This window comes from Lichenostomus cassidix, chromosome 1, assembly GCF_008360975.1.
Source record: "Lichenostomus cassidix isolate B80296 chromosome 1, HeHo_3.0, whole genome shotgun sequence".
In the NCBI taxonomy this organism is placed as follows: domain Eukaryota; kingdom Metazoa; phylum Chordata; class Aves; order Passeriformes; family Meliphagidae; genus Lichenostomus; species Lichenostomus cassidix.
In genome coordinates this window covers 31159220-31172992 of record NC_139479.1, presented here as the reverse complement: position 1 = coordinate 31172992, position 13773 = coordinate 31159220, and the positions used below count along the sequence as shown (strand labels likewise).

General features: G+C 38.2%; 1 protein-coding gene across 1 annotated transcript in view; it reads left to right on the top strand.

The window, feature by feature from the left end:
• Nucleotides 1-13773, top strand: part of ATP10A (ATPase phospholipid transporting 10A (putative)) — a 113900-nt gene that overhangs the window by 87891 nt on the left and 12236 nt on the right. Inside the window, exons 10-15 of the mRNA XM_085055490.1 lie at nucleotides 606-1167; nucleotides 6736-6839; nucleotides 7011-7137; nucleotides 9301-9485; nucleotides 10856-11177; nucleotides 13119-13195. Of these exons, the coding sequence (XP_084911616.1) occupies nucleotides 606-1167; nucleotides 6736-6839; nucleotides 7011-7137; nucleotides 9301-9485; nucleotides 10856-11177; nucleotides 13119-13195 (1377 nt within the window). The remainder of the gene's footprint in view (nucleotides 1-605; nucleotides 1168-6735; nucleotides 6840-7010; nucleotides 7138-9300; nucleotides 9486-10855; nucleotides 11178-13118; nucleotides 13196-13773) is intronic.

Here is a 13773-nt window from a genome sequence, read left to right as displayed (position 1 = left end):
TATTAATACTATTGTAACTGTAGAAAAGATCTGTGTGAACTGAGATGAACGATAAAACAAGCAAAATTGTTTGATGCTGAAAGAGACAGGAGAAATTATTTATTTTAACATGTATCTTTTGAGTATAATTTCCACATTAGCATATTCTCATTAAACTTCTACGAGATACTACCCTTCTCAATAGAAAAATATTGCATTAACATTTTTTCATTACTTTCACTGAATATGTCCAAAGGATGACAAGGTTTTGTACTAATGGTAGCTTTTAGTATGCACTACTGATGGTGGTAGTGCAACATTGATAGACTATCCATTAGTCATATCTGAGGAGGTGAAAGGAGAAAAAATGGTTTTAATACAAACGTGTGCTTTCATACATAGATACAATTCTGAAGTTCTAGTAAGTTTTTTTGTTGTTGTTGAGTCAGTTTTGTCCATTTACCTTCCTTTGTCAAAATACAAATACCATTACTTTTTGCTCTCAAAGAAATTCTATTCTTTATTCAGAAATGCTTAGACTGAATATCAGTGTCAGAATTCTTCTACAGCTTTTCTTTGGGGTTTGTTCACTGGTGGTTTTTGGGTTTGTTCTTTTACTTCTCTAGGTTAGAGACCGATTTGAACTAAAATCTCCAGTAAAAACTATTGAAGACTTCATACGAAGATTCACTCCAAGTCGCTTGACCTCTGGATCTAACAGCAGCAGTTCATCTAGTCTAGCTACAAGCAAATCAATGCACAGATTTGGTTTAAGTGTGCTTTCATCTACATCTACGGATAGCACTTTATTAAAACTGGAAGAGAAGCTGGCATACTCTGCACAGATGAATAACAATGGCTACAGCTCCCAGCAAGGCAGGACAGCTGTGGGGAGTGCACCTGAGGAAGGAGAACTCCGTTATGAAGCAGAGAGTCCAGATGAAGCTGCTCTTGTCTATGCAGCAAGGGCATATAACTGTTCTCTGGTTGGAAGGCTGTCTGACCAGGTATCAGTGGAGCTACCTCACCTGGGAACCTTAAGCTTTGAAGTATTACATACATTGGGCTTTGATTCCATCAGGAAGAGGATGTCAGTAGTGGTCAGGCATCCTCTCACAGATGAAATAAATGTTTACACTAAAGGAGCGGATTCAGTTGTTATGGATCTTCTTCTACCCTGCTCTTCAGGTACACCTCTTACTTACCTTTGGGGGGATTGGGAGGCAGTTAGTTGCTGAAGATCTCATCATATCTTACTTCCTTGTCTGGCAAGTAGACTTGCCTACTTTTGTTTGGTAGAATGGCAACCATTACCATTCTTTTATAATACTTTCTAATTAGCAAATCATCTGTAATAAATTGCGGGTTCCTTACCTCACAAGAATGAATGATGATAATTTCTGTAAAAGATCTTCTACTAGCAAACTTTATTTTAAAGGAATTTCTTGCAACTCTGCAAAAGCAATTTACATTTCTTTAGAAAATCCTGCCTGGCAGTGCTTGGACAATTGAGTATTTTGTATGAAACTGAAGTACTTCTTATTGCTGCTTCCCTCTGTTTCATTTGTGAGTCCTTACGTCCTTTTGCTGCAATATGTTGCATTAATAATCACATTTATTCAGATTTGACTGTGATGCTAAAGGGCAGTGTGAATTAATAAGCCATCTAAACAGAAAGGTTGTGGGAAAAGATGGAGAGATGCTGTTCAGACAAGAAATCTTGGCTTCAAGTACATAGTTGACTAGCAGGCAATAGACATGTAGCTGTGAACGTGGAATTTCCCTAGAGCTTGGAGAATTCTCCAGCACCCAGATGTCTTAGGAAGCAGGGACAACTTTAAATAGCTAATTGTAATCAGCTGGTTTCAAGAAGAGCCCTGTAAGCCTTCACAAGTTAGAGGAGACACATGGGTTTCGGTTTGCATTAATCAGTTTGCATTTAATTTACTACATTTTCAACACTGAATTTCATCCAGTGTTTAAAAGATTGCCCCAATATGAATGGACAGAGCCCCAAAGTGCTAGAGGTACTTCCCACGTTTCACTAATGCATTGACTTTGTGGTTACTTTGACATTAGTTGGAGTAAACAACTGTGAAAGGCTTATACTGTGTAATTTTAGTTTAACGAAGTACAGAAAAATGTTGGCATTAGTTTTCTGGTTACAGCCATATAAATCAAAGCTGAGCCAAAAAAATTAAGAACAACTTGTCCTTAACTAACAACAAAGCATTCATGAATAATTTTCTAGCAAAGATCTGATACCACAGAAGGCGCATAGAGCATCTATGGAAACTTCTTTCCTTCCAAACTACTAATAGAGAATTTGTAGCACTGAAAATTTCTAATACCTAGAAAATAGTGTTTGGAAATGAATTATCAGAATGAGAACTGAGTACTTAGAAAAGAAAAAAATACTTTATGCCAAGTCTTAAATATTTTGTCACCATATAATGGACTATGTGTGAAGCTGCAGTGTCCATTCACAATAGACTCAGTGGATCAAGGAATTTTCAGGGAAATTTCAGGTAGGTCTAGGACCCACTTAGGTAAAACTAAAAAGGCCAGTTAGAAAAATCAAAAAGTGGCAACATTATCAAAGATGATGCATGTCAGAGAAGAAGAAGCAGAGTTCCTGAAGGTCAACGTGGGAATGAGCAACATCTGTAGCTAAGCAAATACAGATTTCACCATCCTTACAGGCAAGCAAATTGAAAGTGGTTCTGAAATTTTGCAGGAGGTTTTTTGTTTTGGTTTGGATTTTTTGTTTGTATGGGGGTTTTTTAGCCCAATTTGAACTATGAGTTTTGCTGTGCTTTGCCTTTGCAAGCAGCGTAAACTGCAGCCACTAGAACACCATTCCCCTTGTTTTCTAGTCCTCTTAAGGCCCTACTGGCTTCAGTAATTCTGTATATTTCAGCAGATCTGTGTGAAAAACATTTGACATTTCTCTTGAGTATCTTTCACTCCTGGAACTGAATTTGCTGTCTCTGTCTGCAGTATCCTAGTGTCAGTGGATATAAAGGGTTGTCGCTGTTGAGCCGCTAGCAGAGAAAAGAACCCAGTTCTCAGTGGCAAGAAGGAAAAGACCTTTATTGTTTTGATTTCAACATATATATAGAATTTTCAAAGGTCACCCAGATTGGTCAGCCAGAAACCTCCCCCTAGGCCTGACTGGCCAGGCCTGCATCATCCAAATCTTGGGACACTGTTTTTAATAACATCCAAACTTTATCTTTGTTTATAAAACACAAAAAGAATTCTCATGGGAAAGACCTGTGCTAGCCACAAAGGGTGCCTCAAAAGACTTATGATGTGGCTATTATCGATATTGTCGGATCTGTCATTGGTGTCATCCAATTCACTGATGACAGTGGAACGTGACTGTGAGAGGAGATGTAATGCTACGAGAATTCAGTCATTTATCATTTCAAAGAAATTACTAAAAAGTGAATGGGCATGACAACTAATCCCACAGCTTGATGTTTGCTCTCTTAGTGCTTCAGGGCCATAAGAACTGTACACCAGTCAAGCGTGTGGCTTGAGACTTGTGCCCTTAGACTGAAGGACCAAAGCATCATCATGCCTGTAATCTCCCAGCTCAAACACCACATGGCATGACTGGGTCCTGTCAGAAACCTTCCTGTTTGGGAGGAAGAGTATTTTAGAATATGACATGAGAAACAGCCTAAAATCAAAAGCAGAAGTATTATGTTTTAGCTTCCTTGTGTCTTGTGGAAAAGTATAAATCATCATGAGCTTCAAAACTTAAAAAGATTATGACTCCATTTGCTCTGCCTGTATGTCTAGTTAAGACTGTGGAACCTGATGTATTCTGATAGCAAACAGATATTTCCAAAAGCCTTGAAATGATTGCCAAGAGTGTATTGTTTTTACTTTATCTCAAGTCACTGTGTTCATAAATAAGAAAGTTACTGTTTGGGTCAATACCCAGCTCACACAGGAACTGTGAACATAAGTCATTGAGAAAAAAATGACTGTGCTGGCTTTCTGCAGCTCGAAATTATGGAAGGAAATGAAGAAGAAGGCCAGTAGCTCTCTATCATTCTTCTGGAGGAGATTTCCTTGCTGTTTTTCACTGACATGGTGCATGTGGTCACAAGGCCCAGCACAGACACTGCATCCCAGATAAAAAGAATCTCCACAACTGGTTTTTGTCTGCAAGAGATTCTTTCCCCTCTTCTAACTTCTGAGCACAAGATAAATCTCAGGGTAGGAGTGATGAGGCACATGAACAGCCAGAAGAGGGTTTAGCTGTCCTTGGTATGCTGGTGGAAGAGAGAGATGCTGGAACTGAGAATTCACACAGAAAATAGTATGCCCAGCTCTATTGGTAGAGAGTTGCTTTGTTCATTGAAGGGGGTATGAGCATTTGACATTATGATCACTGCATTAGCGCCCATGGTATTCAGACAGATCTGAAGTGATTAACACCACTTAACCTTAAAGGGATAGAAACAGCTTTTGATGTGTTCAAGCACCATCTGAAGTTTGCATTATTTGAAGTCAGTGAGCCACGGAAATAGCCACTCCCATAAGACAATTTCATGTGGGATATGCAAAAAATATGGCATTTTTCTCTAGAATGCTAATTATCACAATAAATTAAGAAGAATGTTTGCCTGCTTTATTGTTCTAAAGTTAAAAAAGATGACTCACTAATAAAAGAAGCATCAAAGAAGGCTTGCTGCAGTACTTCTCCCAGAAAAAAAAAATTATTATGCTACACAGCAAAGTCACATGTGTCAAAAATGTTATAACACACTAACAGAAAAGTAGCTAAATGAAACTGTGTTAGGCTGCCACTTCCTTATAGGCATATTTCCATATATAGTGTAAGAAAGGGCTTTCCAATTGCAAATAATACTTGTAGGGACATCCTGGAATAATATATCTGTATTGTCCCTTTGAGACAATGAACAGTGATAGCATATGTGGCATTAATAGGTAGATGGACAGGCCTATGAGAATATTCCAGTATTCACCACATGACCTTAATCAGAGATGGAACTGAAATGCACATATGCAGGAAATACCACAATCTTTACAGACTCTCTTAGGAACAACTGAGTATGTATCCTCCCAGCTTTGCAGACCTAGAGAGGATAGAAAAGTCTTTGAAGGTGAGAAAAGTGCTGTACAGAGAGTAAAATGTTCTGATACATGGTTGAGGTAAATGAAACAAAAACCCAAACTCACAGTTCCCTTATTTCTACAAAATCAATACATGTATGTGTTTGTGCTGGAGCATCTGAATGCCCAATTATGCACTCTGCTGCTGTATAAATACGAATGTGCTGAATGCTGTGGAACTTCACAGACAGGCAGATACATGAATGCAGTCAACATATAGCAAGATCAAATTCAGTATCAAAGCACACTGAGTAAATGGGCACCAAAAAGTATAAAGAGTAAGCTGCTTATGCTATCTACTTTATATACCTGTACCAAGCGTTTGATATAACGATATAGTGCCCATAGGCTTTCAGTTTGAGAGGTGAGCACATTCAGTAATGAACTGAGTATGTAGTAGGTCTGTTGAGGTTCTCAGACTTCTGGTGAGAAGCAGTGACCTGACTCTTATGACTAGGTACTGTGCAAGTACCAGTAACACAAATATTGCATTTAGAAACAGCTCCAATTACAGAATTATATCTGAAATGATTCTACATCCCCCAAAAATATTCAGACTTCAGTTAAAAATGTGTATCACATCAGGGAATAGGAAAACCTGCAAGAAGGTAGTGGTCATTCTTACTTAACATTCCAATCTAAAAATATACCAGCTTGTATGTTTACTTTAGTGCTAACCTTGCCATTCATATTATTTAAGATTACTACCTCAGTACGTATTTCATGAACTTGTCTTGATCCTAGATGACTAAAAAGATTCATTATCACTTGTTTTTAATTTTTGAAGACATCATTTCATGTAGTAAGATGACCATGATGTGCTGCCATCATATTTATTACTCTATATTGATCACAGAGTGAGCACATTGCACCAGTCCCAGCTAAAGAGAGAAGAAACACATGTTCAGTCCTCTTTTTGAGTAGTTACACACGGGTTTAAGTGAAGGGTAAAGCTTAGTGGAAGTTTTGCTGATGCATCCAAGGTAGAAGCTAGCTGTGAGGTCTGCAAGTGCAAATGCTCCTCTAAATGAAATCACAGTCAAATCTAGAACTTCTTGCATTGATTCAGGCTGATAAGAAGTATCAGTACAGCACTAACAGACGAAAGGACCTTCATGCATTCAGATATACAAAACAGATCACTGTTTCCACTTCTTTCAAGATGTTAGCCTTGGTGGAAAACTTAAGTGCTATTTTTAAGTGTCATTTTTCTGCACATGATGAGCTGTGGAGAAGCAGAAAAGCATTTGCTAGTATGTATTTGAAATCATACTTCTATTTCCACAGTATTGTTTGCTGTGAAGATTATAATGATTTCTTAAAATATTCAGGTGAAAGAAATACTTACAGAGTAAGAAAAAGGTCTTTCTCACATACATTCACAGTGACTTTTTTGAAGAGGGAAGAGAGAAAAGAGAATAAAAAGACTTTTTTTTTAATGGAATGTTTTACTTGAGTTTCCCTGGAAACATCAACAGCTCTTTACAAGTATCAGTTATAAAGTGCTGGTACAGTGAGTACTGCATACAAGGTTGTATTCTCTGAGGCCATTCAGCTGCTGTTATTTTTCAATGAGTAATTTATTTTTTTATTCTTATCTAGATGACCCTCGGGGCAAACATCAAAAAAAAATTCGAAGCAAAACCCAGAATTACCTTAATCTTTATGCTGTAGATGGGCTGCGAACCCTCTGTATTGCAAAAAGAGTAAGTAAATGCAGGCTTTTAGTTTGCTTTTAAGGAGAGTCTTGACAAAGATTACTGAAGGTATTTATTATTTTATTGCTCTTGATTCATAACTTCTTTTTCATTTTATTCAGTAAAGTACGAATGCCTTTGCATCATATTGACTATGCCCTCACATACGTTTTGTAATAGGTTCTCAGCAAGGAAGAGTATGGCTGTTGGTTAAAAACTCATTTAGAAGCAGAATCCTCTATTGAAAATCGTGAAGAACTTCTGTTTCAGTCAGCACTGCGGATAGAGAAGAATCTGCATCTGCTAGGTAATGAAATGAGACCTGGACATGAAATTAAAATGCAATAAAAATTCTGAAAGCTTGGCTATGAAATCCATTCTTTCCCTTAAATTGTTTCTGACAGTACAGAAATTGGCTTCCGTGGGACTTCATCGTGGCTGTCATGTGCAGCACCACAAAGCAATGGGATATAATTAACATAAAAGACATACCCTGTTTTCCCTGCTCCTGCCATCATTTTATCACTAGTGAAATGAGCAGACTAATACCAGGGATGAATTTGACACAATATCATAAATGGGAACTGCTGCTCTAAACAAAAGGAGAACTTCACCCAAGCTGTATACAGAATTTCATTAGCTCAGTGCATCTTCAACATGTCAGAGACTTCCATGACTCCAGGGGCACCAGAGACATGCATAAAGCAAAGCTCATAAACTGCATTTGTGAGAGGCATCAACTTGCATATACATCAGATTCAGCACATGCACTCAGGGCCTGTATATTCTGTGGCAAGGGTTTGCAGTTAAAATCAGTGTATGTAGAAAGTGTTACATGAGCTAAGTCATACTCTTCTAAGTGGAGATGTTGAAAGAACTGAGATTCTAAAATGTGTGTATATACACTATTACTCCATGCATCCAATTGCTTTCTCTGGCAAAGGAACTGGGACAGCCATAACACTGAGGGAGAAAACAACCTTCACTAATTGCCAGCATGCCTGTCTCTGGCAAACAGATCCACCTCACCCTACTTTTAATGTATCTACTGCAGATCTCTAAGGCTCAACATATAACCAATGGAGAGAAAAAAAGTGCAGTTCATTTGGTCTGACTTAGATATCCACTTTAGGATTACATGAATCATGCCCTTGAAGTGTCTGGTTCTCTCCCCTGACTTAAAAGGGAGATGTGAGTTGCCTAATTCAGACCAGAGTAATTAAGATCCCACCATAGGTGTGCCTGTTAGCTCTGGCTGCACTCTGAGGTGGAAAAAAAAAAAATAAAAAGCCATGACATTGAGCTGCTAGACAAATAAGTGAGCCAAGAAACTCTTGGCTCTTGACTTGAGTCATTCCCCAAGAAACTCGAACTGCGGTTTGCAGCCTAATGATCAGACATCATTAGGTTGTGGGAAGAAAAATTCAGTCTAGAGTATATTTTTCTTTGCTTGGATAGCAATAGTTTTTCCCAACATTGCCCTAAGAATGTGTTATCATGTAAATGGCTGGTGCTCAGACTTAAGTGGACTTCTATTGTTAATTGGGTTTTCTTCAAGGAACAACCATAGGAGTAATAATTAGCTGAGAAAAGTTTATTTTGTTTTTCCTGTTGTTCCAGGTAACTTGCATGTCTGTCACTTCCTCATTTGCTAGTAGCAGGGCTTGCATTTCCTCACATTGAAGTGTCTCTGAGACTCAGTGGAGCACTGATGTACAAGTGGTGACACTGAGCTAGGTCCCAAGTGGCTTTTTGCCACTTTCCATATATATGAAAATCTTGTCTCTGTCAACTGATTTATGTAATCATAAAAGAGATACCCAGTCTCTTATAAACAGGTAGAAAGATGCATTGAAAGCATGAAAACACACATTTTACTCTCACATCCTTGCCAACAGATTTATGATTTGCTCTGCTGTATCTCATTTGGCCACCAGTGTTTTTCTGCAAGAGCAAAGAGCAGCAACAAGGCAGGAAAAGGTTTATGTCTGCAGCCTAGTCTGCTGTTGCCAAGCTGCAGTCCTGCTGTTATTCCCCTTTAAAAGAGAAATTTCTAGTGACCCACTCTCTTCTCAATGAGAAATGGCAGTTAAGACCCTTAGGAACTGAAATGATCTCCAAAGCCCTCTAACATTTAGAAGAAATTATGTAGATACAGAGCATAGAGACAATAAGCCTTGTGATACTCTAGGACTAGGAGTAGCATGTGCTTTTGAAATTTTGAATTCTGGATTTGTTGTTCATTGTTGATGCAAATGTTTACCACAGCTACTTTTCTCTCTTCCTCCTCAATACCCGCACAAAGCTGCCCAAATCTTGCAACCATTGGTAGTTCAGCTGTTACCCAGTAAGAGTGACTGCTGGTTATTTTGGGGTTTGGTGGGTTTTTTTTTAAATCTAAGCTTAAAATTTCTGGGGAACCCTAAGTGCTCGTTCAATATGGAATATTGTGCTTTTTTTATGAGCTTAGGTGCAACTGGCATAGAGGACCGTTTGCAGGATGGTGTTCCAGAAACCATTGCAAGCTTGCGCAAAGCTGGGTTGCAGATTTGGGTTCTTACTGGAGACAAGCAAGAAACAGCTGTTAATATTGCATATGCCTGCAAACTACTAGATCACGATGAAGAAATCATCACTTTGAATGCTGAATCACCAGTAAGCAGATCCAATATACAAGTTTACTAATGAATTAGTTTTGCTTTATTTTCAACTTGGACAATTAAAAGTTTCATGGCTTTTTTCCTTTTCCTCTTTTTTTTTTTCTTTTTTTTCTTGCTTCTTTTCCTGCTTCATCTGTAATTTTCCGGTAGGATATGTCTTTGAATACTTTTCAGTAAATCATGCTTCTAAACCATAGTCTCATGTATCATAAATTTACTGAAAACATGTAACTGTGTGTAGTGAACTCCACCATGAATGAAAATACGCCATAGCAGCATAAAATGCTTTCTTCAGTATGCATTCTGAAAACATCCCTGTTTCTGTTTATTGGCACTAATGGGTCTAAAAAACAACCTATTATTAAATACCTGTTGAGAAAAAGAGCAACTGATAACCTATTGAGAATTTGTGCTTTATTTTATGCCACTGAAATGTAGTATTTAGATAACTCATTCATGTTTTCTCAGGTGGATTTTTCTCTGGAGATAGAAGCAATACTTAAATTTCAATGCTAACACTGTGAGGCAGAAAACTACATCTACCATAATGCCTTGCTTCCTAACAGACCTTTTTCTAATCCTTCTGAATTACTGATCTTTCCTGTGCTCAACTTGTTGCAAGCAGTCACAGAGAGTTTACTGATACGGTCTGACATACAAGGAACCAGACTGATAGTGCTGTAGTACTTTTATGGGGTGATAAAATTGGACTTCATATCAGCAGAGGAGAGGTAGGCCATCAATATTCAGCTCCAATTTCTTTCAAAAAGGAAGAAAAGATAACAGCATTTTCCATTCTTGGGTGTATCAACTGAACTGGTAAATTGATTTTCCATGGTTTTTCTATTTAGTCATACTTTGCTGTAAGACCAATAGCATTTCTTTTAAATGTTCATATATTCTCAATAACACCTTCTAGTTGAGTATGGCTAGGAGAGAAATTTCAGCTTAAATAACCTTTAATTGGCCTTTAACAATGCATAATTCTTTGATCTGAGTTGTGGGCGTATACATGGTGTTCATCACCCTAATGGTGTTCATCACCACAGTTAACTTGGTACCAATTATATATCATTTCCCAGCACTGTTATTCTGAGAAGGAGCTAAAAGAAATCGATTTAGCATACAAAAGTGCATGTTAAAGAAGAATTACATTTTAAGCCTTTCTACTCTTTAGTGTTGTCATACCTTCTGTAAGAATTAAGTATGTTCAGAACAAGTAGAAAAGGTTATTAGAAATTTAAACTTAACAGTGCAGCAAATAATATATTCCCCATATTAGTTATGCCTAAACATGCAGAAATCAGAAGCCTTTGAATACATGTTCTTTTCTCTCAAGAATTTTTATTTTGAATTTTTTTTCAGGAGACTTGTGCTGTCTTGCTGGAACAGTGTCTGCAATACGTAGAGTCTAAATTTTCAAACAACACAATGGACGAAGCTACTGGAAACATGACTGTTGGGTTCACCCCTCTCTATCCACCCTCTTCCTCTGTGCTTTCCAGCCTGGGCCTAGTGATTGATGGAAGGACTCTAGCTTATGCCCTGGAACCTATGCTAGAAGATAAATTTCTTGCACTAGCCAAGCGATGCCGTTCAGTACTGTGTTGTCGCTCTACCCCACTCCAAAAGAGCATGGTAGTGAAACTAGTCAGAGACAAACTCAAAGCAATGACCTTGGCAATAGGTAAATAACTCAATTTAAACTAGCCTGCCTTGATGTATATTATATCTTGAAAATTTTGACTATTTTGGCTTGCAATAGGACCCTTCCAGGTGCCCTACAACTGAAACAGCCTTCCAGTTTTGTCTGAAAACATGTTGGACAATTCTAATATATTTATTCTAACATATTCTCTCAAAACCAGGATAGAGCTCTGGAGCAGTATTTGGGATTTCTTCCTACAGAGGATAGGTAATCAGGACCCAGCTATGCTAAGAGGTTCTGACATGTCTGAACACAGCTGTGAAGAACTGGGTTATCTGATGCTGTGCAAAACACCATTTTGCAATCATTGTATTACACAAAAAAAAAAAAAAATTGTGCTCAGTGCTGTTTTATAGGATCCTGCTTAAACTCAAGACTCTGTGTTTATCATCACAAGTCAGCCATACAGCACAGAGTATGCCTTGGCCTTGTCATTATGGAGAGTGGATTTACAACTGGCATCACTCCAGCACTTACACTTTTTCCCACCTAATCACTCAGTTGGCAAAGAGGAGACTTTGGCAGTCAGTCTGTCTTAAATTTGGCAGGATCTTCCACGTTTCTATGATTTTTATACAAGTCAACCGGCTCTTCTTTCCCTATGTCAAGTTTGAGATAGGGATGTTCATGAGATTATATTATTTCAGCATATACTGTCACAAATACACTTGCTTTTATCTACCTGTGTTGGTTAATTATACGTGGAACACATGTGGGTGGGACCTGCCCATGAGAAACCCTAAGTACATACAATAATTGCCAGACTTATGTGACATCAACATCACCAAATGCATGCTGATTATCATAATCTTCATGCTCTCATATTATATCTAGCTCAAGTTTGCCTCCCTCCTACTAAATTTGTATCTTTGGCTGACTGACTGTGGACATAATCATTTGCATATGTTGTAAAAAACATCTGGCTCTTTAACTTGAATTATCCAGAATGCTTAAAAACACTAATGGAGACTGGGCAGCTTGTATTATCATTTTTTCTGGGCATCTTGAGCCTATGAGTTGAGGTCAAGCTCCTGCTCTGGCTTAAAACCCAGATGTATGCATCCTCCCTTTTAACATGAGCTAACTTGGGGTTATGTCACACAGTCACAAAGACATCAACTTTGTCTGGTGAGCAGATACCTGCTAACAGCAGGGAAACTGGTGAGATGTGGTGTCCACCTCAACCACTGAAATCTAATACCAAATATCTTGTCATAAGCTAATACAGTTTTATTTTCCACTAGCACACTGGCTGTAAATTTAGGAGGTTAAGAAGTAGATCCATGTCTCATTCTGGTATCCTGTCTGTGGTACCTATCACTTGTGGTATCATGATTGGAAGCAGAGTAGCGGGTGGTGGCTCTGCAACCATTCCAATCAAATCTTGATTTGGATGTATGAAAGATCTCGAACTGGTCAACCCCATTCTCTTGACTTTTTCTTTAATTTATTTACTTTTTAATTTTTTTAGTATTTTTACAATGTAGACATTCTCACTGGCTTTAGGCCTCCTTGCACATTTAATTCTTAGTCATACCTGATTGCAGGCAGACTGCTAATCAGGAAGCAGAAGTATTGGGAATATCATTCTCAGCCTTCCACTGTTTTTACTGTTGGTGCAGTTCAGGCCTGATACCTGAATTTTAGGTATTACTAAAAAGAGACAGATTAGTTTTCTTGCTACTTTCCCATGATAAAAAAGTCTACAAATATCAGAATGTCTTGGAAATTTGTGAGCTTTGAACCTTATTTTCTAAAGATCCTTTTCTACCGCACGCTCCCTTACTGTAGCCAACCAATACTTAGTTCATATCTCTCTTACTGTTCTCAACCAACAACTGTTTTTCCTTTGCTTTGTTGTTGCTAACTAACTGTTGTTGGTCTACTAGTGACAACAAAACTGTATTTTGTCATCTGTAGGTGATGGTGCTAATGATGTCAGCATGATCCAAGTGGCAGATGTTGGTGTGGGGATCTCTGGTCAAGAAGGCATGCAGGTAATGTTGCTCATCTGGTGGAAAGCACTCCCATGAGGGGTGAAACAGCCACTTCCTACAGGTCAGATTGTTCAGATTGCCTCTGGATAGTCAGCACAAATAAAGGAAAAGCAGCAGTTGTGCTGAGCCATGCCAGCTGGATGTTAGAAGGGTGCTTTCAGCTTCAGTTTGGGCTCATGCTTGTTGTCGGATCTGTGATTTTAAACACACATTACCTTCTCAGAAAACTGAACTTACCAGATCCTTCTAAGCAATATGATTAAAGAAATAATTAGCTAAATACTTGTTTAAAGGAGAAAAAACGCTCAGCTATGCATTATTTAGGAAATGAAAGTTCATCTTATTCTGAGTTTTATTCTCCTCTCCTGTTTCTTGCTTGGGTATACTTCTATGGAGTGGCTGCACAAGCCAGTACAACTGATGTAGCTTATTTGCATGGTGTGGTGGTGACCCTTAGCCCAGCCACCCACAGACCTCAACCACTCAACTTATTCAGATGGCAAAACAGTAAAGCAAGTAGAAATTGCAGCCCTTTGCAGAGCCACTGCTCTTTACACTTTATAGCAAGACTTGGTTTT